General features: G+C 38.2%; 2 protein-coding genes across 5 annotated transcripts; one reads left to right on the forward strand and one right to left on the reverse strand.

Moving 5' to 3' along the window:
- Window positions 1-515: 515 nt before the first annotated feature.
- Window positions 516-20,537, reverse strand: ERMARD (ER membrane associated RNA degradation). Of its 4 annotated transcripts, none has more exons than XM_075043336.1 (18): window positions 20,257-20,452; window positions 19,079-19,247; window positions 16,933-17,072; window positions 16,306-16,407; window positions 14,473-14,562; window positions 13,307-13,404; window positions 12,582-12,718; window positions 11,141-11,255; window positions 10,464-10,566; window positions 9,985-10,014; window positions 9,390-9,458; window positions 8,388-8,558; window positions 7,413-7,496; window positions 6,544-6,623; window positions 5,590-5,718; window positions 3,913-4,122; window positions 2,863-2,976; window positions 516-2,198 (listed from the first exon to the last, which is right to left on the reverse strand). In XM_075043336.1, the coding sequence occupies exons 1-18, from the start codon at window positions 20,332-20,334 to the stop codon at window positions 2,039-2,041; spliced, it is 2,079 nt and encodes a 692-aa protein (XP_074899437.1). In that variant the 5' UTR covers window positions 20,335-20,452; the 3' UTR covers window positions 516-2,038. The 4 variants fall into 4 exon arrangements, with proteins under 4 accessions (XP_074899437.1, XP_074899435.1, XP_074899434.1 ...); XM_075043334.1 differs by lacking the exon at window positions 20,257-20,452 and adding an exon at window positions 20,511-20,537 and having other exon boundaries at window positions 518-2,198; XM_075043333.1 differs by having other exon boundaries at window positions 518-2,198; window positions 20,232-20,344.
- Window positions 20,538-20,738: 201 nt separating this feature from the next.
- Window positions 20,739-26,159, forward strand: DYNLT2 (dynein light chain Tctex-type 2). Its single transcript, XM_075042082.1, has 4 exons — window positions 20,739-20,828; window positions 23,492-23,695; window positions 24,312-24,470; window positions 25,816-26,159. The coding sequence occupies exons 1-4, from the start codon at window positions 20,739-20,741 to the stop codon at window positions 25,924-25,926; spliced, it is 564 nt and encodes a 187-aa protein (XP_074898183.1). The 3' UTR covers window positions 25,927-26,159.
- Window positions 26,160-26,805: the final 646 nt, after the last annotated feature.

Here is a 26,805-nt window from a genome sequence, read left to right on the forward strand (position 1 = left end):
CCCATGATCTTTACCATGTCTCTTGCCATTTGTTTTTCAATGTGCATTGTAGAATATACACTTATTCTGCAGCTCTATTCTGCAAGTCTTTTAACAGCAGGAAGAAACCATAAGCCCCGCATGCAGCCCTACTGGCAAATGACAGCGTTAAGTCAGAATAAATTGGATTGTCCCAGTCTGTTCCAGATTTGTTTAACAATAGATGGTAGCAGCATTCCCATCAGAGAGCTTCAGAGGTAGGAAAACAAGCTGGAAAGGCATCTTTGACATAATTTCCAGAAGTCCATCATGTTTGTTACTGCAGACTTAAAGCAGCAAATCACATCTATGGCACTAATTAGTAAAGGAGAAACTGTCAATGTGCTCCATCTTAAGTAAAAGCATATGAAGAGAATAGCATGCAAGGTCATTTTAGCAAAGTTTCAATATAGAAACAAGAGGAAAACTTATGTTGTTGAAAATATTCATCTATGGTCCGTAAGATGCTTTTCAGTACATGAACATACTTTAAAAGGAGAAAGCGTGTCAGCTGTTTATGTACTTTTAAATCATGACTCTGTGTTTTACTTTCTTGATCTCTTTCCTACAATAAATATGTAAAGCTTAAATAATTTTTTTGCCTCACAATACTTATCACCCACCCCCTTACAATACTTATCACCATCAAAGCAAGTGTCATCACAAATGTCACTACCAAGCTACACTTAGCAGAAGTTAACATGTCCTGAGCAAAGTCAATGGGTACAAAATAAGCCTTCAAAAATATAATTAGGATTTGCCAACCCAGGTGTTAAAAAAAGCAGAAATTTCAGACTGTGGCTCATACACTGCATTTGATGCATTATTCTCTATTCCCAGTTTTAATGGTTTTTATCTAGTCCACACTTCTTTACATCATTTAGTTCCATAGTAACAAAAAACCCTTGGAAGGTGACATAGTTAAATTTCAAACACACACACACAATATATCGCAAGAGTAGCATAAAGGAAGCAATATGATTTTAGCTTATATCCATCCCCCACACCAAATAAACCAAACTATTAACTCTCTCACTGTGATTTCCAGTCAAGAAACATTGCAAAGAATCTTATTAAAATGTAACTTGAATCTCTAATCTTTTGTAGAGCCAAACATTCTCCAGACGCTACCCTCTGGTTTTACTCTCCATAGGAGAAAGCAAATCGATAGAGATTGGTGGTCTTCTGTGAATCTGTTCTTCAACTGATGCATTCCTTCGAAGTTCTACTCTTTGGGGATGAGAAAGGGGGAGAATTTATTTTGAAAAAATAAATTATTCAAATGAATGTTGCGTGCAACAAGATGATAAATTTTTGAACCACAATAAATATGTGTCTGTGAGCATGTGTGTGTTCATATTTAATCTGCATGAAATTAACTAAGTAGATATGTGTTGGGAATAAGCAGATGAAATTAAACAAAAGAAACACATGCTGTGCAAAAGTTATTCCACCCTGCCTCCTTTAAATCCTGGTATATAAACAACTGGTTACTGTGCTATCAGCTCTACCTCAGTGCAAGATCTGACTCTGTTATGAACTAATAATAACAACCACAGCTGCCAACGAGCACTACTTTATGTTAAATGCTCATAATTTCTTAACCTGTAGATCACAGTGTCTGACACTATTTCCAGTATATTTCAAAGTAAAAAAAATTACTTTTTGGATTTAAAATTTCCCACAACTTTTATTCACACTCTTTTCTTAGATATTTTCAGTATAACAGAAAACTACAAAAAAAATTTCAAGCTACAAAATACATAATATACTTGAAGTAGAACTTGCATCATCCTGATTTAGCTCATAGTAAGTCTTTTTCACTGGATTTGGCAAACAGTCCATTCTTTGGAAGTTCAACACCAGTCTCAACAGCCACTTTCTACTACAAAGACTAAATTTTGCATCCAAAATTTGACAATGACTGATGAAGTTTATCTTTGAATTAGACTTGTCAAATTTGAGGACTCCAGAACTTTTAAGATATAACAATGTCCAAATAATCGTAAAACCATTTAATTTATGTAGCCAGCTGCATTAACATTAGCTTTCTGTCACTGATTTTCCTTATTCTTATCAAAGTCTTGTTTGTAAGCTCCATGGTTTCATCCCACTTGTTTTTCTCAGGGCTTGTGTATGTCACCAAGTTCTCAGTATACTGCAAGATTGACTTCAAAAACCTACGAGAAATAAAACCAAAGAAGAAAAACTCATTGAAGGATTTAAAAAAGAAAAAAAGAAGAAAAAAGAAAAAAAGAAAAATATCTCAGTGCCTGATTTAAAGTTTTAATGTCTCCAAATTTCCAAATGTCCTTCAGGATGACCAATACATTAAAGTTTCTTCTACTTCTCGAAGAGAACTACTCCCTCATTCTCACAGTAAGAAGCGATGATTTTCAGAACTGCAGTTAAACACTGCCATAGAAAGAATGGAGTGATAAAATCTGTGATAGGACAGGAAGCCATGTGGGGAAAATTCTTTCTCAGTCAAATGTTTCACAAAGTCTATGATACCCAAGCATCCAATTGACACAGGAGGAGTAAAATTACCAACATATTAAATACAGCTTTTATGTATTAATATTTTTTGAGTGTGCGATCGTTCTCTACCTATACTAAGGAAGTCTAATAAAAATTAAAAATGTGAATAACTGGACCATATATTTTCAACTAAGTTATTTTAGTTCTTGAGTCAACATTGTCTGAGATACAATGATAGAAAGATGACAATGTACTAAAAGTCATGCTATTCCTTTTTATTTTTTCTCTACAGGTTTTATATTACAGATCAAAAAGGAATGTGTACAACTTCCTATTTTCATAAAGTAAATCTTATATACTCACTTTAGATACTGCTGATATTCAAGAGGATTCTTCTTAGAAACCAAATGAATATTGACTAGTTCCAGAGAAATCAACACTAAGATGAGCCGCAACACTGGAGACAAAAATTTAATGCTAAAAATAGGAAAAAATATTTTTAAATAAACACACTAAAACCAAATTAAATAGAAATCATTAATATAAAAAATTCTTCAGACTTCTGTATCCATCCTAAATAGCTTGATATTGCATAGTGGGTGGGTGGGTGGGGAGGAGATTACGAAATCTCCTTCAGCAAAGAGCAGAGCAAATATCAAAACTATAAATAAAAACTATATATCATGAAACCTCAAAAAGAGGACAAAAAAAGAAACATATATAGTTAAGATTCCAGCACCCATTACTCCATAGATAAGAAAGTGGAGTTCAACTGAATTGCAAATATGTATTGTCAGTTATCACTTTAATCTATGTTTCTTAAATAATACGGTCAACGTTTTTAGGAACATAGCCTGGACAAGAATACAATATTTACAGTTTTCCCAGTTTTTAAAGTAAATTCATAAATCCCTGGAAAACACTTTTAAATAGGAACAAAATTAATGGAATAGTAAACAACCTCTCTTCTATCTATAAAGATGATGGCCCAGGTATAATCATAAAAAGCAGCAGAACTAAAGTAGGTAGAGTCTTGAAATCACTTTAACCTATTGCATTCAGATAAAAATTGAATGACATTTATACGCTTAAATAGGAAAAGCTAGCAACTAAAAAATACAATCTAACATTTAAATTATACTTTTATTTGAAAGCTTATAATTTACAGTGAGGTAATCTAGCAATGCTAAAAATACCCACTAAATTATTCTCCAATTTGAGGTTTTCTCGTTATTTCAATATTACTACATAACAGAAATCTGGATTGACACTTAACTCTGAAATGGCTAACAGGAACACATAAACACTGTTGACTTTAAACTTCTAAGACAAACCACTGCAAGTTAGCAACATCAGCATGCAGCCACTCTCTCATAAATCTAACCACAAAGTAAAGAAAAAACATCAGCCAACCTGTTCAACATTCGTAGATAGTTATGCCTCTGGCGAGAACGTAGAGTCTTGTTCATCCACTGTTTGTATCGCAACTCAGTGCTGGCAATAACTTTTTCAGACACTTGATGGCACTGTGTGCTTATTTTACGGAATACCACCACTGTTTCCAGAACAGGTCTCGGAGAATAAAGTGTGCAAATATGCGTATCACAAAGTTCAATCAACAGCCTCCAAAACAGGAAGGAATTGTTAACTTCCATCTTTTGTTAGCTGGATTTAACATGAGATACATTTCATATTCGGTGTGGTTTGATTCATAGTGTTTTAACTCAGAAAGCCTGGAAACAGATTACTCTTACCTCATGATTGAAAAAAGCAAGGATCTATGTAGTAGGGGTAGTGGTTGTGTTCTCTATCACTTTACTGAATATAAATGCAAAACTGCTGGTGATGAATGTGTTTCCCATTTCAGATCAAAGAAATACAACCACAATAAACAAAACTGCCTAGCTGAAATGATACACTGAACACATCAAATCACAGCAGGGTTGTGGTTGAAGCCTCCCACCATAGTTCAATTCACAATGAATTAACATCCACCATAATAAAACTCACTCAAACAAATGGTATTAATTAGTACTCCCAATAGTGTGTGGTCTTTCTTCTGGGCAGAACAAGAAGCAGACTTAACATTTCGTAAAATGCAGGTGGTGAGGCCATTGTTTTAATCAACACCACACCAGATTATGCTTTGTTAAAGCACCCAAATGTCTTTCTGCTGTCATATTCTAATCTGCCAACCTAATGTGTCACACATCACTTTAAACACTCTGCTCTTATAGAAATGTTTCTTAATCTCCCTCATGTTCAAATTATCCCTGAGATAACAAAACTAGAAGTCATGAAGGGAGAAAACTCTAAAAATGGTTTAACACTTTAGTAATCAGGCTTCTTTTTCATAAATGAGAAAGGTGCAGATTGGTGGGTAGGAAACAGAAGGCACGCATGCTAGACAAGCAAAGCAACAGGTAAAATCCTCTTTGCACTATCCTGCCCATGTCTAATGGCAGTTTGATTAGGAGAGTTTTGTTCCAACGTGTTCATTCAGTCATGGCACTATTAAGACTGCTATAAGAGTGCCAATTAAAAGTCAAATTGTTTTGGTCATTACTCCAGGTCAGATATAATTGGAACTAACATACCTCCATGTCCGACAACAAGTATAACAAGGTACCTTCTATTTCAGAATCTTGATTCTAAAGCATGTAAGAATAGAATTATGTAGCAGCATATTACTATTTTAAATGCCACGCACGGCTGTGACACCAAGCACATTAAAGCAAATTTCAGCAGTTTTAGCACACAAAGTGGATTAAACCCAACTTAATCTAGTCAGTACATAAATATTTAAAACATTTTGCTTCCCCCCCAAAAAATTTTTTCATGCTAATTTCCAAGTAAAATCTCTACTGTAATAATGTCCCAAATATATAACATCTCATCTTCATTTTGAAGATGATGTTCAGCTGCATTCTTAAGATTTTTTGATTAAGTCAGCAGCAATATTAGAAAAGTGCATGCAACATTTCAAGCATTGCTCTAAAAACAGGGAAATGAGTAGTTTAGGTTTGAGAGTTCTTGTGCTGGGCTGCATGTAGAAGCTGACAGCAGGAACCATGAGGACATCAAACTCACCTCTCTGTTAGGACACTATCGATTCTATCATCTGAACTACAGAAATTCTGGGGCATATATTGCTGCAACCGAGACACAATTTCGGATATCATCAAAATTAAAGTACTAGCTTCAGCATTTCCTTCCAACCTTAAAAAACACAAGAAAAGAAAAAATTAAGACTTGAGATGATAAAACTCTGTAGCACTTATCAGTTCTCAAATGGCATAGATCAAGATGCAGATTTTTTGGATAGCAGTGTATTTAATGTCCACTCTCACTCTCTGATATTATGGTTCTTCTCCCTCCACCTTATAAGTATGATTTTCTTTCTCCAACTAAAACCAACCTTTTCTCAGTCTCAACAGTCTTCTGAACCCCTCTTAATCCTCTGTTCAAAATCCTCTGTATCAAATTTCTGCAGCATATTGAGTATGTGCTAGATGCATTGAATTTTCACCTCTGAGCTCTAGACAAGTACGATTTCCTCCACCGATATTGTTAATGACTTCCTCCTTTTCAAATAACAAGAGAATGTTACATTCTTTTTCTAAGTAATATCTCATGTAAAGTCTTCCACTGATTTGATTACCAAGCGCTTTTCAGAATAAGCAATTGTTTCCTGTTTTACATCAGGTGAGCCTTTTTTTTTGTTTTATTGTGATGGACTCAGGCTCTACTTTAACTTCCTAATAGCCCCTTCAGCTACTCATCAGAATATGGAGTCACTAACACCTCTGTATGTTTCAGATATCTTCTCATTCCCTTCAAGTTATAGCTGTTTATAGTTTTTATAGTATCTGTACTGATGTGTATAGCACAGATTAAGCTGAAAAGAACAAAGGGGTCTTCTCACAACCCCTCTGGTGTCTATCATCTTCCTAGTAAAGTATTTGAAGAGACAGGTCACCATCTCAAATCCCATTCTTCATAACTATTTTGAGAACTATCTTTTCTTTAACAGCATATACATACCCTTGAATCATTTGAACGTGTTCCTCAGGCACTGTTGGCAATTCAGGCCATAAGTGAATGCTCTTCATACATTCCAGCACCTCAAAAATGTATCACGAAAAATTTTATGTAAAGTGTAGCCTCTGATAGACAGAACAACTGCAACAGGTAGTAAGTTACTTGTCCAGCAGTAGTCATAATTGTGTAAGCTGACATAAACTGTTAAGGTTTATGTTAGGGCAAAAAGTCTTGATGTACACTTTCATGCTAAAACATCATCTGAATAAACTAATTTGCTATTCTTTCTTCCTTTCTTTTAATATAAAAAATTAACTAATGTGACTTTTGCAACATACGGTTTGAATGCTGTCAAAAATGAAAAGTGCTAAGTATGTCTACTGCGATCTTAAATCAATGGAGGAACATCTTCAAGCAGTTCAATAACTCATAAACTGACAGAGAACTACCACAACAAACACCTGAAAGCAGACTTTGCTACAATGACAAAATCTTAATCAGCTGGCTTTCACACAATAAAAACCTTAGTTATAGCCTAATCCAAGATTCCTAGAGATGTGACCAAACAGGGTGTTCCTGACATAAGAAAGTACAAGGACATTAAGAAAACTACAAAACAGGAAACATCCAGGTAAGAATAAAACTATTCAGTGATCTAGAGCACAAACACAGCACCAATTGCATCAACAGGAGTGTGCTTAATTACACCTCATTTTAGCAACTGTAAATTCTGAAAGATAAAACTGAAAAGCTCATTGAAAAAAGGTAAGTTTTTAACTTTTTAGGACAATCAAAGCATGAAGACAACGAGACCAATTTCAAGGATTCACAATTTTAAAGACCAAAATGCTTTCACAGTTGGAAGTACCTACCTGTTTCTTGAGTCGGGAAATTGGATGAAATTGAGAACGGTAGCAACTTGCACAGTTCATCAGTGGTTTTATGACCATGTGTTCCTGATTTACAAAATCATAGACAATACACAACAGTTTCTTTAAACTGTCCTAATCATATGCAGACCAAGACTTATCCTTAATTTTATGCAAGCCACCTATAGTACTGAAGTCAATAAAGACTTCCAAATGTCTGAGGGCTGAAAGCAGTAAGCAGCACAAAGAGTGTTTAAAGCTTAATTTGACACATTTTAACTATGAAACCTGACAGCAGCTGATAGAAAAGCAAGCATTCTCTCAATGCAGCAGCATGCAATATATCTTGAGAAACTAAAAAGAGCTGCAACTAATAAATGGAAGATTTATTTCACAGGTTGCTGTATGATATTGAAAGTAGTAATCCCAAATATTAACAGGAAATTGGAGGGAGCAAATATAATAATTGCTAATGTTGAGAAACATGTATTGCTAGACAAAAAGTGTTCACAAATCCACGGCATAGAGTGTGGATACAAATCACGCCTCTGTTAGTGAGCCACCATTATTTATAGCGTCTCAGAGAAAGAAAATCTCAAACATTACATACCTCAGTGGCTGAGCTACAGCTGTTCTATGTACCTTTCAGATAATTTAGCAGATAAACAGGCTAGGTATCAATACAATTTGACAAATAAAATTAAGTGGAATCACTATAATTTATGGATCAACCATGTGAAGGAGTGGTTAAGCAAACAAGGTATAGTAAGAAAGGGTAATCTTTCGGAAAACTTTCTGTACTTATTTCATTACAAAACTAGAAAAAACAAACTTTCACCATTTTTTACTTGAAGAAATACTTCATTTCCACAAAAAGCTGCTGTAAACAAAGATTCTGTCACAAGACTCTCTAAAATCAGATTTGGCATCCAAAACAACTGAAAAAAAATCTTCTGAGACCATAATATTGATCACTACCTTAAAAGCAAACATGTCCTCATCTGAGAATCTGCAGAGAAGAGTAATTGCAAATGCCACTATCTGATTAGCTACTTCTCTGGGAAATGCTTCTAGATTGATTTCTCCATGGCTTAAACGATCTCTTATACGTGGACCCTCCTGGTGGTTCAAGAAATCCCAAAGAAATTCCTGTGGAAACATGCACCAAGTGTATAGAATTCTGTTCTATGTGTATTCACATAGAATAGAATACATTCAGTGTAGAGAATACCTCTGAAAGATAAGTACGTGATCTCATCTATAGGAAAGGGGCATTTAGATGGTCAAAAAAACCAATGCAAACCATACTTGTAGAAAAAAAAAGGCAACTCATCCATCTTGGTAGCTTCTGAGGAAATTCAAAACTAACATACATGCTATTTCTTGAGAGGTAACAACAGATTTCCTTTAGCTTTGCATCCCAAGTCCTCCACAGACCCACTGCCTCTGGCAACAGGACAATAAACTCAGGTCTCCCCTACAGGTCTCAAAAGGCCTCTCAGTTCAGCACCCCTAGTTTTTATGTTCACTATCTGTTTGGGTGGCAAGATGCAGGATGTGCTCTGGTAGGTTTGCAGCTATGTTTTTGTGCCATCTGCCCAGGTAGTCTAAGATGTGTCCCAGAAGCAATCAGAAATAAGTTTTGATTTTCCCTGTATGAGGCATCAGTTTTTCTTCTGCTCCATTCAGCTGATCTTCAAAGTCTAAAGACAAATATCTCTGAGACTTCTATATTTCAGAAAAAAAGATAGTCTTATATCCTAACCCAATATAGCTTGTCAGGTACTGCTTTGTATCCTTCACAATGAAAAAGGGTAACAAGCTTCTGGTTCTAAGCTGCTGAAGATAAGCTATGTGAAATAAATGGGTATTAGGCACGATTATAAATATACCACTAAATTTAAAAACAAGATAACAATGACAAAAGACCAAACAAAAAACCCACCAAGAAACAAACGACAAAACTTTCAAAACACTTGCCATGGCAGGTTCCTGAAGAACTGCAGGAAGCTGGTTGACTTCTTCATTATCCAAACGCTTTGCTAGCATCTAGAAAAAAGTAATTTGAATAGAAACTTATTACTGAAAGCCAAACAATCAAAGAAAAAACAACTGAAGTAATTAAGTTTCCCTAATTTTAAGCAATTAATTCTGCCACTCAAAAATCAAGGTGCCTAATTATTACTGACAGACAATTTGAGATAATTCAAAATTGTAAAATTGAGCATTTCTGCTTGCAATGTTTATTTGTATTTATTTTGAACAACTGCATCTAGAAAAAATGACAGAATGTTTGTTTCTGTAAGATGAAGAATTTCAAGATAAAAACACTTAGAAGAAATTAAAGTCTGTTGATTAAAATTTGTATTAATTTTGATATTTTCTGGGGGATTCCAAATTTAAAGTGTTTACTGTCCATCATGTTCTATTTGGAAAAAAATTAGAAATAACGTCTTATCCAACACAAGAAAGTGCTTTCTGGTCTCTAGTAATGGGAAATATGCAAGTGCTTAAATTCTGACATTGATACATATTTAAAAAAAAAACCAAAACAAAACCAAAAAAACACAAGTACCTCATCGAAAGTGGTGTAGAGAGCAGAAGACTGGAAAGAAAGACAATTAATATTTGATTTTCAAATGAAAACAATTAACTAGACATGTATACCAAACTTATATTTATCCATTTGCAAGAGATACCAGAGATGCATGAATAGCAAAAAAACCCAACCCCTTACAAATGAAAAAAGGGACTTTTGGATTTTGTGCCAAGTTTTTTAAAATAAATATAACACAATCTACTCCCCACCCTAAACTACTGTTTCTGAACACTAAACTTCAAGTACTTTTTCAGACCTCTTTTATTGGCATACATCTTCAAAAAAACATGAGGCATTGATGAAACTCTACTGGAAATTTGTAAATAATGTTCCACAATTGATTGAAAATTTTTTTGGGGGAAATCTGTAAATGTTCAGACACTATGCTTCTAGAATAACTATTTTGAAAATATGATTAGCACTATATCATAATTGACTTTAGACAGAAATTTTACCTCAGCTGTTAGCAATCGATTTGGACATTTATTAGTTGTAGTGAAGAGCAATCTAAGTCCAACTTCCAGCTGAGGAAGTAAGAGAATCACACAGTCAGCATACCTGCAAAAATAACAGAGATACCCAAAGGGTTTTTCCCCCCTTATAAATATAATCTAAATGGAAATTAGAGTCATCTCAGGGTCACACTCTTAGGCCAAACAAGCCAGAGCAAAATTCCTCTGTAATGCACTTTGTAAACAAACAATAAATGACTACCTGTGCCCAGCAGAAGCTGACCACTGAATTCAAACCAGCTCAGAGATGAGAATAACTTACAAAAAGGTGGAGCATGGGAGAGGAAAACAAAACAATGTACTTTTTTTTTCAACTCAAAATGTTAATATCTGAAGATTTATTTCCACTTGCTTTATAAAACTCTCCTTTTTGGCTACATCTGCAATAGTACTTTTTAGGTTTCAAAATATAGTTTATAATGCTAGCTGGCACAAAATAAAGTAGTAGGTCCACAAAGAGTAGGTCTCTTTCTGAGATACCACCATAACAATGCATAACTATATGTTGTTAAGCAACAGATTTAGCAAAAAGTTTTGGAACCTACAAATCCTGCTATTATTCTATAAGTATAGAATATAAAAAAAAAAATTAAAAAAATTAAAAAAAATTTTACTGTTACCTGCTTTGCTTGAAAGCTGTTAAAGAAGCCATCCAAAATGGTAACATTGTTTTTAATACAAAACTGGACAGTTTTACTAGCTCTTCAGCTATGGAAAGTGTTTCATGATTAAGATCTGCAAGTTAGCAAAACAACATTGATAAACTACATACAATCTACGGTTTGCTAATTCATTCTTAGTATTTAACTGAAAATCTAAGATTATTTCAGCATTTGTAAAGGGAGACTTAAAAGTTATCCAATTTATTTTAACTATGCAAGTACAATGGTAGTCATATTTAAGATCACAAATTGCATTTGTAAGATTGTATTTTTAGTGATAATATAAAATTACAGAGTAAAAACTGTTAAAAAGTCATAGCTGCTTTTTACTGAGACTAAAAGACTATGCAGCAACCGGACCCAGCTTCTGTTGAGTTCTTCTCCACCTACTTCAAATACTTTTAAAAAGTGTAATATATATTAATCATTTTAACTCAGTAAGAATCAGTACAGTACTATGAACATTTGAACATGAGCACATTGTTCCTACTTTATCAATTTTCTGTGCTAACATTTAGCATAAAAAATGAACACTTCATACTTCAGTGCTACCATAAAAAGAAACTCACACTTACGAATTCACATTATAAATATCTTATCCAAGAGAAAGCTTAAAACAGTAAGTGCAACTTGATTGCACTAGGTGTTTTTTCAAAGAAAATCAACAGCTACAGGATTTATATTACATGATGACTGGACTGTTATCAGCTTGATTTGGTTCCCAAAACCTCTGTCTTGGTTCTGTTAACAGATGTTCCACTGGCAATTTGATTATGTAGCACAAACTGACCATGACCACCATTGACACAAAGATTCCCCATATGCTGGTTTTGCTTTAAAAAGAGTAAGAATAAACCAAATAAGGTCTGTAGCCAGGGACATGAGAAGATTTTAATCTGACACTTCAGGTCCTTCCCTGAGAAAAGCATCAGTGTACTGAAGATGTGTCACCACCGTTTACTCTGTTTCAACACTACCTTCCCTGTAAGGTGCAGGGCACTCCTGCTGGGACCCTTGCAGCTGGAACCCACTGATTCTGCAAAGAATTAGATTTTGTGAAGGCAAAATAGATGACTGTTACATGAAAGGAACACTCATCATCAAAAACCTGGAACATACAGCCAAAGTCTTTTAGAAGCAGTAATGTTAACACGTTTCAATGTGTTATAATTATTTTACAATGCAGTATTCTTTGATTCAATAATCAGTGGAACTGCCTACATATTAAAAAGTTGTCCTACAAGCACGATTGATTCATCTAATGACAGTGCATACAGGTATCTTAGTTAAGATTCAATCTTAGGACTGTGGAAAATGCATTATTTTCAACAGCACTTTTGGACAATGAAACAATAGCAAATATAACATAATAAAAACTTGCTAATGATTAAATACTTGCCTGGAAATATGCCAAGCTCATCTAAGCTCATGAAGGTCACATAAGGTCGATGTACTAGAATGCATTTAGTTTGCATAAGATACGTCTGTAACAACTGACCCAATCCTGCAGTTAAAAAAAGCAGCATAGCACAATATCTAGGGAGAATACCATAATATATTAGAAAAGCTTATACAACTAAATCTTTTGCAAAGAGTCAACATTTGTGGGTTGGGGACAAAGGGGTTTTTTTGCTCTTTCAAAGAACATCCAAAACCAATACTCCCCATCTCTTTTGGGTAGGGGCACTTAATAATTACATTCACAAGCATGAAAAAATCAATGTAGAACTAGGAAAAAACCATCTCTGTATTCCACATTGGCTGCTGTTGCTTATCATCCTACCCCATTCCTCTGCCTTTTGTTCCGAGTTATTCCTACTGCCCTGACAGACAAGGAACTGGGTTTCAAAAAAAAAAGACCTTAAGCTTTCTTGCTTTTCCTGCTAGTAAAAAAACCACTGGTCCTAAAACTGACCAGCTTTATAATGGCTAAAGTATTCTATGGAAATCCCTTTCCAAAAGCAGCAGCAGGGGAAAAATGTCAGGATACTACCAGAGGCCTTTGGACATTTTTTTTTCTTTTTTTTAAATTTTTTTCAATAAGAGCAGTAAGTTTTACTAACGGCTTTTCAAGCACTCTCAAATATGACTGGTAAGAAAATGAGATTCTTTTTGGTAACTTACTTTGCAGGAATTTCTTGTGGGGATGCAAACCCATGCCACAAAACATTACGAAGATTCAGACCATACGGAGATCCAATGAATACCCTCAGTACATTCATCTAATTAATAAACAAAGTGATTACTGCATGAAGAAATCTATTATTTATTACCTTGTATCTTTCCCTGACAGAAAATTTCACAAGTTATTGAGAAACTACAATGTCTACTGTCAAGATGACTGGCCACAGCTTGTCACAGTAACAGCAACCCATTATTTGCAATTCCCTGTATTCTCTGAAAGAAAATCTTTCAGCTCACTTGTACATGCTATAGAATATAATGCAGGAACAATAATACTCATTATTAAACATTCCAAACAGTTTCGACAGGCAAACAAATGAGATCAAGTTTAGCTTCTTACTTCTTTTAGTATAAATCCACCATAATTTAATACAAATTAACATAAAATACAGAATTTGCATTCAAAGCTGTATTCCCAGATCACTATCAAACAAAAAGGGAAACTTTGTTTTTATTTTTTAACTGTAAGAATTGAACTATTCCCCATGCCACCAGAATTCAAGAAATAACCCTTGTAACACTACTAGACTGGCTAACAATACAAGCTTCTACAGTTCACATCCAATATTTTGTCCTAAGGAAGAGTTTACGTTTGTAAAACTGTACGAGAAAGACCACCTACTCTGTTTACACAAGAATGTCATCAGAATTTTGGTTTTATTATTTTTTTGCACATGGGGATGAACAAATTAATTTCCTCTATTTTGAAAAACTTTAGTGTGGTAAATATTATGAAGCATCTTACTACAGTGGTGGTGAAGGGGAACACAGCTCATCAGAAACAGCCAGTGCAGGATGTGTATTTTCAAGTTGAAAGATATTGACAGATATGTGAAGTTTTACGTATATAGGTTTTTCATGTAGAAAAGCAAATAAGAACTTATGAGCTTGCCTTTAAAAATATTTCCATTTACAATATTCATTATTTTTGCCATATATCCCCCCAGACTGCAACACATATAAAATGAAAGTTTTTCCAATATATTACAGAATTTGCAAAAATCTTCTTCAGTCCAAGCAAAGGCTATGCTTGGAAACCTGCCATTTGGCAAGAAAAAAACCAGCTCATTCATTATTTATTATTTATTTCAAAACTATGCACTTACTACAGCTTGTCCAAAGACAACTGCAAGCTGTTCAGAAGCAAGCAAGTCTCTTAGAAGGAAAGGGCAATCTTTACCAATGAGTAAATACACCTATTAAAGAAAAGCAAAACAGGTAACAAGTAATTCAGTATACTTCTTTGCATTTCAAACATACAACTTGACTATTTCACCCAGTAACCATTTTCATTATTGTAAAAACACTAATCAAACAAAACCCACCAAATCCTTAAAAAGGCTTTAAATTCTGTAATTTCATGATAAATTAAAATTTACAGAACATATCAGGAAAGACTGGATATCCTACTTAATGTTCCCATAGTTAGGCTTTTCACAGTGTCTGTACAAGTACTGCTGTTCTCCAGAAAAAAAACCCCGAACAGTAAAGCACAAGGAGAACATGTAATTAAGGGAATAAACTCCGCCCAGGACACCATACTTCATTCTTAGCCTAGAAATCTATAGGGTCTGCCATTGTTCAAAGAAGGAGACTTGTGGTTTGTCTTCTAATTCTGGCTGTTCCTTAACTAGATTTTATCCTAGTTGGGCAATCTCAGCATCTCTAGTCTCAACTGCTATGAAGCCTTCCATTCTTTGTATTCTCCCTGACAGTTTTTTCCAATGCTTGGTAATTTTTCATTACTTCAAAATTTACTTGGTCAAATTGGTTTGTCTAGGTGTGAAGTAGCCCAGTGTTCTCTGGTATTTCCTTCTCCAAAGCTCCTCACAGAGATTTAACAACCAGCTATTTTATCTGATCTGTGGGCGATACACCCCAACAGCAAAGCCTCTTAAAACAGCTGTTGCTCCCTTCTCCCTAACTTGCATGCCCGTAAGTAGTGGTGGCATCTGTTTGTGTGGTCATGCAGTGAAGCAGACCAAGGAACTGATCCAGCTGAAAAATAAAAATGGGGGTAGAGGAAAAAGGTGGAAAGGTACCTGGACCAGTTCATCAATCTAGCTTGCTACTAGGCCTTCAAATATTTGCACTCACATAATGTATAGAATACCAGCAAACAAGGCAGATGGCTGTGAAGATTGATTGAACAAATTTAAGTAGTGCTATCACCAAATGTTGAACCACAGACTAATTCATGTTCTATCAAAAAGGATTCACAATACAAGCTTCTTAATACCAGTCAGAATTCCTAAGTCTAAGTCATGTCATGTATGCACTCCTTGCCTCATGCTGGTCACGGAACTCCTACAGTATTACTCTTCAAACTTAACAAGAGTGCGGTCCTTTACTAACTATTACGGGGTAAAGGAAAGCAGGAATGTGTTAACAAGACAAACATTCAGGACTACAAGATGGATCCCAGATCTATCCAGCTGAACAGTTAGGTCAAGAATTTAAGTTGTTAGCTGACTTCTAGACGTTTTTGCAGCACAAGACTTGTGTCGAAGCATTTAAACAGATGTACACTCTGCAAACAGAGCTCTGAGAGAAGAAGTTATCTAGCAGCCAGTTTCCAGCTGCACACTCCTGCCTTCCCTCACAGAAGTCACTACATCATCAGATCTTCTGCAGAAGGTATGCTGCTCCCTGTTTCAGTTAAATAAATCAGAGTAACAAAGACCTACCGTATGTACACTGATGAAGCAAACTTTGATGTTTTTAAATGAAATTAGTTAGTAACAGCACTCGCACAAGCAACTCTACCAGCACAAGTGAAGGAGTCCCAGAAGATGTTTCCATTACCAAATGCAGCTGAGCTATTAGTGTACTACCACAGTACAGGGTAATCTCACTTTTTCAATGTGCAGTTAAATCCAAGAGCTCATTCCCATCTTATAAAACCAAATCTGCAATAGACTTCTCATGCTGGCACTTACATCACCCAAGGCTCGCTCCAAGCATGATGTTAGTTTCATTAAGCCAAGAGCAACTTCTGTAGTTTCAGTATCTTGTAGAACATCAAATACTTCAAGAAATAACTGTATGATGGGGGAGAGGAAGAATGTTGTGTTAAATATTCAGAAGGAAAAAATCAAATTGTCAAAAGCACAGAGAAACCTAAATATGCCTCTGTGATAGTCGCTATGGAAATGGAGAAAGAAAACCATGCCAAGGAGATCAAAATGTAGATGCCTGGAAAGAAACTGCCCTAGAGCAACTCTTGTATTTTTAGTTGCAATGTATCTAGTGCCTTGCATCTATAAAAATTATCAACAATAACTTTACACAGTAAAACTTGATATTAAGGGGAGATTATCAGAAAAACAAAATCCTACTATCTTAGGTTAGAACAGGCCCAAAGCACCTCATGTTCTCTTTGTGATAACTTCTATAAAATCCAATCACAAAGGCAGGAAATTTAGAAGCAACTACATACCCGAGAAGGACAATCAGTTACAAATTCTAAGCATTTGGTTCATTGATACCTCTTGTGTGTTCTTACATTAAAATTCCACAAAGGGTTCACGTGTCAAAATACAAATTGTCAACAGACATTTCCATACCTCTGTGCAGTTCGTCCAGCGGAACCATAATGCATACTGAATTACAAATTGCTCCTTGGTCAGAGATTTCAAGTGCAAATTAACAGATTCACATACAGGTCCTAATGATCGTATGCTTTTGATATAATCCACACTTTGATCTTAAATTGAAAAACAGAAGGTGATTAGACTACCAAACTTCCCCAAAAGTCCAGTATTTTAAAACTCACAAGGATTAAAACCTGCTACAGCTTGTGTACATATTTAGCACAGAGAATTTTATCCAGACTATTTTATCATGACTTGTACATTACAATTTACTGTCCAAAAGACCACACAGATAAGATACAGAAAAGTAAAAGTGCAGTGTAAGACCAGATAAGATCGAGTACCTTCTCCAAAAAAACCCCAACAAACAAACCCAAACCACCCAACACCTTAATGCAAGAAAATATGAAAGTAAAGAGGATTATTATGTTCTGGTTTTGTTGAAACGGGAAGAACCTACTAGAGTACATAAATTCCACATAATCAAGCTGGAAGCTAATGCAGGCTCAGGGGGATCGGTCAAGTTGCACCACTTACACCCTTTAAAGAACACAGATGGATGTGGTACCTTACAGAGTGGTATCACTGCTCCTCTTTGGTGGGACACTTTTATAGGAAAATAAATTCTTCTGATTTACTACAAGATATTGTTTCAGGCAGAAACCTCACCAAGTTGGCACCAAGTCAGGAGGGAGGGTTGATCTGCTCAAGGGTAGGAAGGCTCTACAGATGGATCTGGACAGGCTGGATTGATGGGACAAGGCCAACTGTATGAGGTTCAACAAGGCCAAGTGCCAGGTCCTGCAGTTGGGTCACAACAACCCCATGCAGCGCTACAGGCTTGGGGAAGAGGGGCTGGAAAGCTGCCTGGCAGAAAAAGACCTGGGGGTGCTGGCTGACAGCCAGCTGAATATGAGCCAGCAGTGTGCCCAGGTGGCCAAGAAGGCCAACAGCATCCTGGCCTGTATCAGAACTAGTGTAGCCAGCAGGAGCAGGGAAGTTTGTTCCCCTGTATTCAGCACTGGTGAGGCCACACCTCAAGTACTGTGTTCAGTTTTGGGCCCCTCGCTACAAGAAAGACATTGAGGTGCTGGAGTGTGTCCAGAGAAGGGCAGCAAAGCTGGTGAAGGGTCTAGAGCACAAGTCTTTTGAGGAGCAGCTGAGGGAACTGGGATGGCTTAGTCTGGAGAAAAGGAGGCTGAGGGGAGGCCTCATCGCTCTCTACAACTACCTGAAAGGAGGTTGTAGTGAGGTGGGTACTGGTCTCTTTTATCAAGTAACTAGTTATAGGACAAGAGGAAATGGCCTCAGGCTGCACCAGGGGAGGTTTCGATTGGATATTAGAAAAAACTTCTTTACTGAAAGGGTTGTCAGGCATTGGAACAAGCTGCCCAGTGAAGTGGTGGAGTCACCATCCCTGGAGGTGTTTAAAAATGCATAGATGAAGCACTTCAGGACGTGGTTTAGTGGGCATGGTGCTGTTGGGTTGACGGTTGGACTCAATGATCTTAAAGGTCTTTTCCAATCTAAACGATTCTATGATTCTATGAAATGTATCATTTTTCCCCTCTCTGGAAATTAATAACAGAGCTTGCATGATGCAATTTGGCAAATTAAAATTCAACAAGTTCATTAGGGCATAAATACTTTGTTTTGGTTAAAAAACAATCATGAACTGTTCTGCATACAGAAGGAAAATCAAACAGTACTTCTGTACAAGCTATACTTGGGGAAACAAAACCAGAAGCAACAGTAGGAATACTAATGGCCCCAGACTGTTTTAAATTTACTGCAAAAAGGATATAAAGAGCACAGAAGAAAGCAGTTATGATGTAGGAGAGAAGCAGAACTGAACCCCCTCTTATGTACAGGCACATGAATCTAGGAACCAAGATGAAAAAGGAAGCAAAGGAGCAGCTACTTATGGAGCAGATTACCTGAATCTTAGGAACCAGCAATAACCAAATACCAAACGTGGATGAAAAATTTAAAGCTCCTTGTAGATATGAACTACATGTACTCTAGTCTGCAGCAAAGCTAATGCTGTGCTACAATAAAATGTTGTAACTAAGCTGTAGCAGTCTTAAATGTATCACTACTACAACAGGTAAACACCAACCTGATTCAAAGTAAAACACATGCTCTGTAACAGCTTGCCAACATACTTCACCATTTTCAGATAAAATATTATTAATATCATAGGTGTCCTTCTTCTCAAATCCAAGTTTGCAAATCACATAATGCACAGGTGGAGAAAGACAAGTAGTGACCAAGTCTGACAATGCCATCTAGAACACACACACAAACAAGTCCTTGCATTAAGAAATTACATGAGAACAAAGAAAATTATCAAAGCATACCCATAAGCACAGATATACAGATAGTAATACAGCACGTGTAAACAAGGTGTTAAGGTTTGCAATGCAACTTTCATCTACGTAAGCGATGAAAGGAACTCTCTGAGCAGAACCACCTTGTGGAAAACTGAGGGGAAGAATTGCTCTATTTGCATAATGCCAGGATGGTATATTTCTGAATGGTTATATTTTCTGAACTGATACCAAGATAGATTGAAGCAAAAGATCCCAGTTTATATATAACTGTTCTGTCTGATCTCTGAGCTTGCAGGGAAACTGATGCTACTTCAAGTAAAACCAAGAGCTTCAGTCCTTATGACCAGCAAAATCTTTGGGGGGCAGGAACACGTGTATTCTGTATGAACTGGTAGTAATGGTAGAACAATCTAAGCATAAATGTTATTTGCACATTAGCCTAAACAGAAAGATGGATTGATTCAGAAGCACACATTTAAATTAAAGAATTTGCAAAGATAGAACTGTTCATGCTAACAAGGAGGAAAACGCTTCTGATTTAGTAGAAAAAGTCATATTTCCTCTAATTAATCAAACAGAAAAAAGACAAGAAGTCGTTTGAAAATGAAGTATCACAACAAATACAAAAATATTCCATTAAAGTTAAATTAAAAACTTTTTTCCCCTCTTTAATTAGGTGGTGGAATTGACCCTCACGGTACATGACTTCTGAATTCACGGCTTCAAGGAGAGACTACGTATTTATATGGGTAACAGCACAGAGCAAGCATGGCAGTTCCTATAAGGAACTGGTATTAGCTACCAGCAGGAGTATCCTATCTGCTGTTAAAAAGAAAAAAAAAAATCTAAAATGTTCATAAAACATATAGTTCAGCCTCTTCCCGCCCCCCCACGCGTTTCACTGTCAGAGACAGGAGGCCAGAACAAAACATGAACTACCAGGGTCACCCTTTATTGTCTAAACCGGGCCGGACGAGGAGCAGGCAGCTGCTTTCTCCACACAGGGTACGTGACCAAGTCCCGGCTTTCCACCGGACGACATCGCCGCGCCGCAGAGGCCGGGCTGCCCCCGCCGCGGCACCGGCAGCTCCCCCGGCAGCCGCTCGGGGGCGAGGAGGGCGGCAGCGACCCCCGGCCCGAAACCCCCGATCTCCCTCCTCACCCCGCCGCTCACTGAAGCGGCCGCCCCACCCCACCATGGCGCCCGCCTGCCGTTACCTCCGTTACCGCTGGCCCCGCCCTCTCTACGTCACGACGCTCTGCCAGCGCGCGGCGTCACGCCTGGCGCGCGCGGGAAGCGCCGCTCCACGCCGCCCGGGCGCGAAGGCGGCTTCAGCCCGCGGCCCCTCGCCGGCGGCGGGAGGGGAGGGGGTGTGGGACCGCGGCCGCCCCTCCCGTCCCGTCCCGTCCCCTCGGGGGGAAGAGGCGCTGGGTGCTCGCAAAGCCATGGAGAAGCGCACCAAGATGCCGAAGCTCGCTGCCGCCGCCGCCCCGGAGGGAGGAACGCGGCACCAGGGCTTGTTGGATAAAGACAGCGTGAGCGGCCGCCTGGGCGGGAGGTCGCGGTGGTCGTCGTTAAGCTGGGGACGGCGGCTGTGTGGGAAAGGGAACGGGGGTTGAGGGCGGCGGTAACGGCCGTAACGGCGGCGCCGCGCGCCTGATCACGTGGCCCTGGCGCGGGGAGGGCGGCGGCCTCGCGCTCCGCCGTCGTCCTCGCCCTGAGGCGGTGGCGGCCCGGGACTGCGGCGCTTCGGCTGACGAGGGAGGGAAGGAGGGGATTTCGGTCCTTAGGAAGGACGGTACGGCGCCTGGAAGGACGTGGGGGCTCGGCGCGTGGTGAAGAGGTGAGCGGGATCGTGTGAGGACTTGTATGGGAAACGCTGTTCCCCACCGGGTTCGGCTCTGGCTCGGGATAGCTGGTCCCCGCTGTACCGGGCCGGTGTGCCGCCTCAGGCGTGGGGAGGCAAAGCTTGTTAGAGGCTTGTAAAAGGGAGGCAAGGGTGGTCCTCCCTTTGGTGGTGCAGGCTTTCTGACTTGGGGTGCTGCTGTAAGTCGTCTGGGTTAGGGGGTGTGCCCTCTTTTGAAGAAATAAACAGGAACTCTTTCTTTAAAACAGCTATTGGGTGTTCTACCAGACCCGTTAACAAACAGCGTTTCCTTCAAATGGCAAAAGCTTTCTTCCGTCAGCATACTTAGTTCCATATGTCCAAGGTTAAGCCAATGTAGCAGAGTAAGAACAGGCTTTTGTACAGTCAAATGCAAAGTCAGTTCTTGTATTTTTGAGAGATTCTTTCACAAAGGATGCAAATATTATACAGAAATGGAATTGTAACATTGCGCTAAAACTTGCAATCAACAGTATTTGTGTTGTGAAATACAGAAGTAGGTTTATTTATTAGCTGTTTGTGTAGAAATACCAGTAAGGTTTTTGGTTGCCTCATCAGTAAATGGCTTCTTGCACATGAGGAAAGGCTCATGAAAACTTCTGTCGCTAATAATAGCAGTTAAACCTGTAAGTAACGGCATTGTTAGAAGTCGAGTGCTATAGATGTGAATTTTCCTCCATCAGTAATGGTACAAGCTGAAAGTGGCGTGACGCATGCTGAACCACGTTAGCTAAGAATTGTTGTTTGGATTGCGGCCTTTTTCACAGGTTTATTTCCACTGATGTGGATTGGGATGCTCATGTGAGCAGCTCAGCTGGCAGACTTGAGGTGGTTTTTACCCTGTTAGGAGACCTGTGATGAGCAGGGAGGGGCTATGGTCTTTATAGATCTGAGTTTCAGTTAGAAGATAATGAGTGTCCACGGCCTAAGTGCAAATGTGTTTGCTCCTTGCATTTTTAGTGTAGTGTAAGTACTATTCAGAGTTTGCATTGTTGGCATGGTATCAACAAACACCTGCAGCCAATTTGTGCTAGGGCTGCCAAGGTCACTAGTTTATAACAGAATTATCTAACAGTAAGGAACCAGAGGAATGACGTAGGTCAAATCACAGTGTTGACAGGGCTAATGTGTAGACAGTTTCATAGAGAAGAAACTGCACTGCTTCCTTTATTCTCAAACTCCTCTGACAAAGATTTGTGAGCCCCTGAGCAGGGCATCTTTTCAAATAATTCTCACTACACTTTTATATCATCCATAAGTGTATGATTTTTTTTCTCTACTTCTTAGTGTAAGCCTTACACTGTGGTATTTTATCACTTTTGTGCTCTTTTGTGCTCTCCTGAGAAGGAAATGGTGATTGATTTTTCTCTCACCCAAGTTCTAGCTGTAGTCAGGAAGTGGAGCAAGGGACGGGAGAGTCAGCAAAACTTGAACGTGGTTAGTTAGGAGGTAGCTGTTATGGAACACCACTGTCTGTAGCATTTGTTGTGATCTCATTGGTTCCACGTGCATTTCTGTCTTGTTATCATTTTACAGTTCTGTTTTAAGCCAGCTATGGAGGACAGCAGGGGACATCTTTTGTGTGCATCATCAGACTTGCTGCTGGCATTCATAGAGAGCCAAATTTTGTGTTGAAGAGAATGATAGTATGCAAGCTGGGTGGGGAGAAAACTTGGGCCTTCAGAGTTCTGATGACAAATAAAAAGAAGTACTACTGTTGTTAATTTCCAAGTAAAATTACGAAGCTTGCAGATTGGAGCATATTTTTCCCTTTTTTTAATTAATGAGCAAATTAAGCCATTAATACATAAGACATTTGTTTAGTAGCTTCACAAGGAATGAGGACAAGTAGAATTACGCAGTAAATGAGCTGAGCATATATTTTGGGTTTTGTGTAGGCTGTTTGAATAAAAAGCTTGAAGTTGTGGTTAACAGACTTGGACACATATGTCAGTATCTGTGTGTGTTTTTACTTGGAAAATGGTGTGGATTCAGAGTGCTAGTATGGTGTGTCTGATCAACTGAGTTTAAATGCAAACTTAGAATCAACATAGAATCGTTTCATTTGGATTTTGGTGGAAAAGAAAATAAATTGAGTGAAAGTTAACTACTGTTCTCTCTTTTTCAGTCAAAGCGGTAGTGTCAAAACAGAAGAAAAGATACCCATTTTCTAGCTTTTCTGCTTTTTTCATAACTTATTCCTAGGCTAACTGCTTTTTTCCTCTTAACTGTACACTGTAAATTATTATTTAGAGACTGTTAAATGCTAAAATATTGGGGTGTGATGTGGACTTTTTTTATAATTTTGCACAGATGAAAGGAAAAAGGACACAATCAAATTACGAAGCTCTAGGTACGGCTCCAATGGAAGAGTGTTTTAGTAATTCAATGAAAACTAAGCTATTGTCATTCAGAGCTAGTAGGGCGAAGATAAGATATGCTAATACGTACAGACTGGAGTCACATAATAAATTTCGGGATTATTTAGTAAGAGACAAAGCTCAAGCAATACTAACGGTATAGTATTTTTTTAAAATTAATTGACTAATTTTATTGCAAAAGTAGCTTGTCTTCAAAGATTGTATTAGTGGAACAGTGTAAGTTGTATAAACTAAACATTTGTGGAATTCTACTCCTTCAATTAGTTCTGTGAATATCACATGACCTGCACAAGAAATATACTTGATGTCCTTGACAGTCTGACTGCCACATACAAAAATTAAGCAAAAACCAAGGAAAACAATCTGTTGAGATAATATGTAGCTGTTAGTGATACCTTGAATAGTTACAACCAACTCTTGTAATTCTGCCTTCTGGAAGACATGCCTTGGATATTTGGAACAGGTGTTTGTATCACTGTTTTCCGGTGAACTGAGCCCCAATGACAGAGAAGAATACACTCCTGTTTGTTAAGTGGAGATTGGCTGGACGTGTTTGTCACTTTCAAAAAATAGATAAAACATTTTAGAGTAAAAATAGTGCAGCCTTTGCTGTGTAAGGGTATCATCTATATTGACTGTTTTACTCAGTAGTTCTTCTAATGTTCTCCTAATGAAAAAGACTGTAGAAGTTTTTTTGCAAAAGACTACCAGGATGAAAACTAAGATCTTTCAAAATTGTTTTTGATTGGTAGAATAAACTTCAACAAGCCAAATACGATGGAGTTTCTAGTCCCTCCTTGTGTGCTTCAATCTCAGAAGAAATATTAAAGGCTGTGAAGGAATTGGACTTTGACCGTTACAAGTACGTGGTATCAGTACTAATTGTGGAAAAGGCAGGTCAGGCAATAAATGTAAGCAAACAAATTATTAATTATATTTTTTGCAAATTGAAAATAACTTTCATAACTGTGTGTTATCTCCAAGGTGTTCAAGTGCATTCAGCAGCTTAACTAATTTGAGGTGGTCTTGAAGCCTTTAGGTTCTTTATGGGGAGTAGTATGCCAGGTGATGATTTAAGGTACTGCTGTTCTTCTGCCTCACCCTGTGAAGGCTGTCATCTTTTTGCGTTCAGTAACAGTAGTAAGCAGCCCTTGCTGCTCTTCCCTGTCAACTGGTTATTTCTGCTGTGTGGTGTGCCAGTATGATTGCATGACTGCAGTGAATTTTCTTTTTCCAGTGTACTTTGATCTCCAGCGGGGTCATCATATTCAGCACAAAATGCCATGCAGTTATAGTGTGGGGTGACACAGAAAGGAGCGGGGTCAAGGAAGGGGATGGAAACTTTCAACTGTAGCTGCCACTAAACATGCTCCTGGAACTAAAAATTAACATTACTGATCTGAACTTGGTGCACCCAAAAGAAAAGTTTCCTAGACTTTCCTGCATTGTATATAAATTTACATGTATTGCAAGCTCCAGTTGGCATTCAGAACGCTTTTGGGTATCTTGCTGAATGTCAGAGAGCACTTCTGTTTGGGAGTGTTCATCATCAGCTCTTAAAACCTGTTGAAACCATTCCTGTTTTTAGTGAGTTACGTGAAAAAATGTCTGAAGGGTGATCAGCTTCAGTAATGAGGCCAGTCTGTGAGGGGCCTGCGTCTACCTTCTTTTCTGGTGCTGTCTCATAGTACGCTGCCTCTGAAGTTGTACTTTGACTGAGGAGCTGTAGGTTAAAACCAATTACTGAAGTGGTCCCAGTTAACTTTTTTCTCCTGAGGAATACATTTATTTCAGCAGTCAGTTCACACATTTTAGCTCTGAAAACAGTTTTATCAAAAAAGCTGAGTGCCCAGTAAATGGTCACAAGTAGACTGGAGTAAGCTGGAGGTGGAGGAGTGGGGGACATGACTTCAGTTGTACATGTTCCCGAAACTAATGTCTGTTCACCTTGCTTTTGAAGGGGTGCTGTTATAGTACGCTAAAGTGCTAACAAGCAAACATGAGAGGGAACTGAGTTTTTGGTGTAGAGATTTGTGGATCTGTTGGGGTGGAAGCTTTACTGTGAAGCACTAATGTATATTCTAACATCGAATAAGACTTGTTCATTTTCACTGTCATTTTGCAGTTGTTACTATTTGTAACTCTCATAATGCAATTATATCAGCATTTATGTAATGCTGTGTGTTCTTTTAAAAAAAATAGAAAAACTGTGCTGTATATAGATTCATGAACAGCTTTTTCTTTTCTTTCCTTTAGGTTGCCAGCAGATGTGTCTGGGATGTTCAGAGAGACACTTGGGTTTCAGCTAAATGTGAAACTGAAACATTTATTGCACTGGCTTTGGTAATGGCTTGTTACTACGAGTAATACTCCAAAAGCCACACCTGGTTTTCTGCATCACGGTACTTGATATATTCCAAAATTTTCAGAAGGTCATTATTTTAGTATTAATTTTTTTCCTAATGCTGTTGTACATTGAAATTGACATACAGTTGAGATCATTTTGCTCCTTTTTCTCTGTTAAAAATCGCTTTTGAAATTAGATGGCTGAGTAGGTGTGGGCTTCATCTGTTGTAATGCTCTGCTGTGGAAGTTGAAGCAGCTGGTATAAGGGCAAACTTTGCAAAATTTTGAATGTTGCTTGTCTGTTGCATGCCTAGGGTTGTTGACGAATGTTTACAATAAACTGCAGGTATCATTATTCTTAAAATCCTGCTCCTTGTAAGAAAAGGCCGTGTTTGGGTTTTTTTTCCTAGCTGTACCTATGATGAAACCCCAGTCCATGTTAGAAACCTGGCTGGGAGGAAAGCCATGTTTCACACACTTGGAAACTTGTGGATGTTTCCCATCCTTTGCCTGGAATGAAGTGTGAGTTGGGTCATTAGCTTCCGTGGGCCTTAACTTCACATTAAATGTCAGCTGCGTTCAGGCAGGCGGCAAAGTATGGCATTGGGCACGTTTGGTCATTTCAGCCGAGTGGCAGCAAGGATGGGGTCAGTCATGGGGTTATCGGTAACGGGTCCACAAGGCACAAGGGCAGTGACGAGCCTGTTCTGAAAAAGGCGACTCTGGCAGACCCACGAAGCGCGTGGGCGCCTGCTTTTGGAACTGCCACCCGTGGACGTGGAGCACTGCTGCCTTTTCCGTTGCCCGTTGTATTGTGCGGAGCTGAACAGAGACGGGTGCGAGCGCGGACCGATGCTTCTGAACGCCCCTGGGCCCGCCCGGAGCCGCCTACGGGCAAAG

The sequence above is a fragment of the Buteo buteo genome, chromosome 12 (assembly GCF_964188355.1).
Source record: "Buteo buteo chromosome 12, bButBut1.hap1.1, whole genome shotgun sequence".
NCBI lineage: Eukaryota > Metazoa > Chordata > Aves > Accipitriformes > Accipitridae > Buteo > Buteo buteo.

Bases quoted from the DNA above. Each gene is read 5' to 3' on its own strand.
- ERMARD (XM_075043336.1), bottom strand. From the start codon at position 20,334: ATGTCGTCCGGTGGAAAGCCGGGACTTGGTCACGTACCCTGTGTGGAG. The intron at 11,256-12,581 runs GCAAGTATTTAA...GCTAACTTGCAG, and splicing joins TGAGCTTGGCATATTTCCAG to ATCTTAATCATGAAACACTT. The intron at 8,559-9,389 runs GCAAGTGTTTTG...ATGTTTCCACAG, and splicing joins TTCTTCAGGAACCTGCCATG to GAATTTCTTTGGGATTTCTT.
- DYNLT2 (XM_075042082.1), top strand. From the start codon at position 20,739: ATGGAGAAGCGCACCAAGATGCCGAAGCTCGCTGCCGCCGCCGCCCCG. The intron at 23,696-24,311 runs GTATAGTATTTT...TTTGATTGGTAG, and splicing joins AAGCTCAAGCAATACTAACG to AATAAACTTCAACAAGCCAA. The intron at 24,471-25,815 runs GTAAGCAAACAA...TCTTTCCTTTAG, and splicing joins AGGCAGGTCAGGCAATAAAT to GTTGCCAGCAGATGTGTCTG.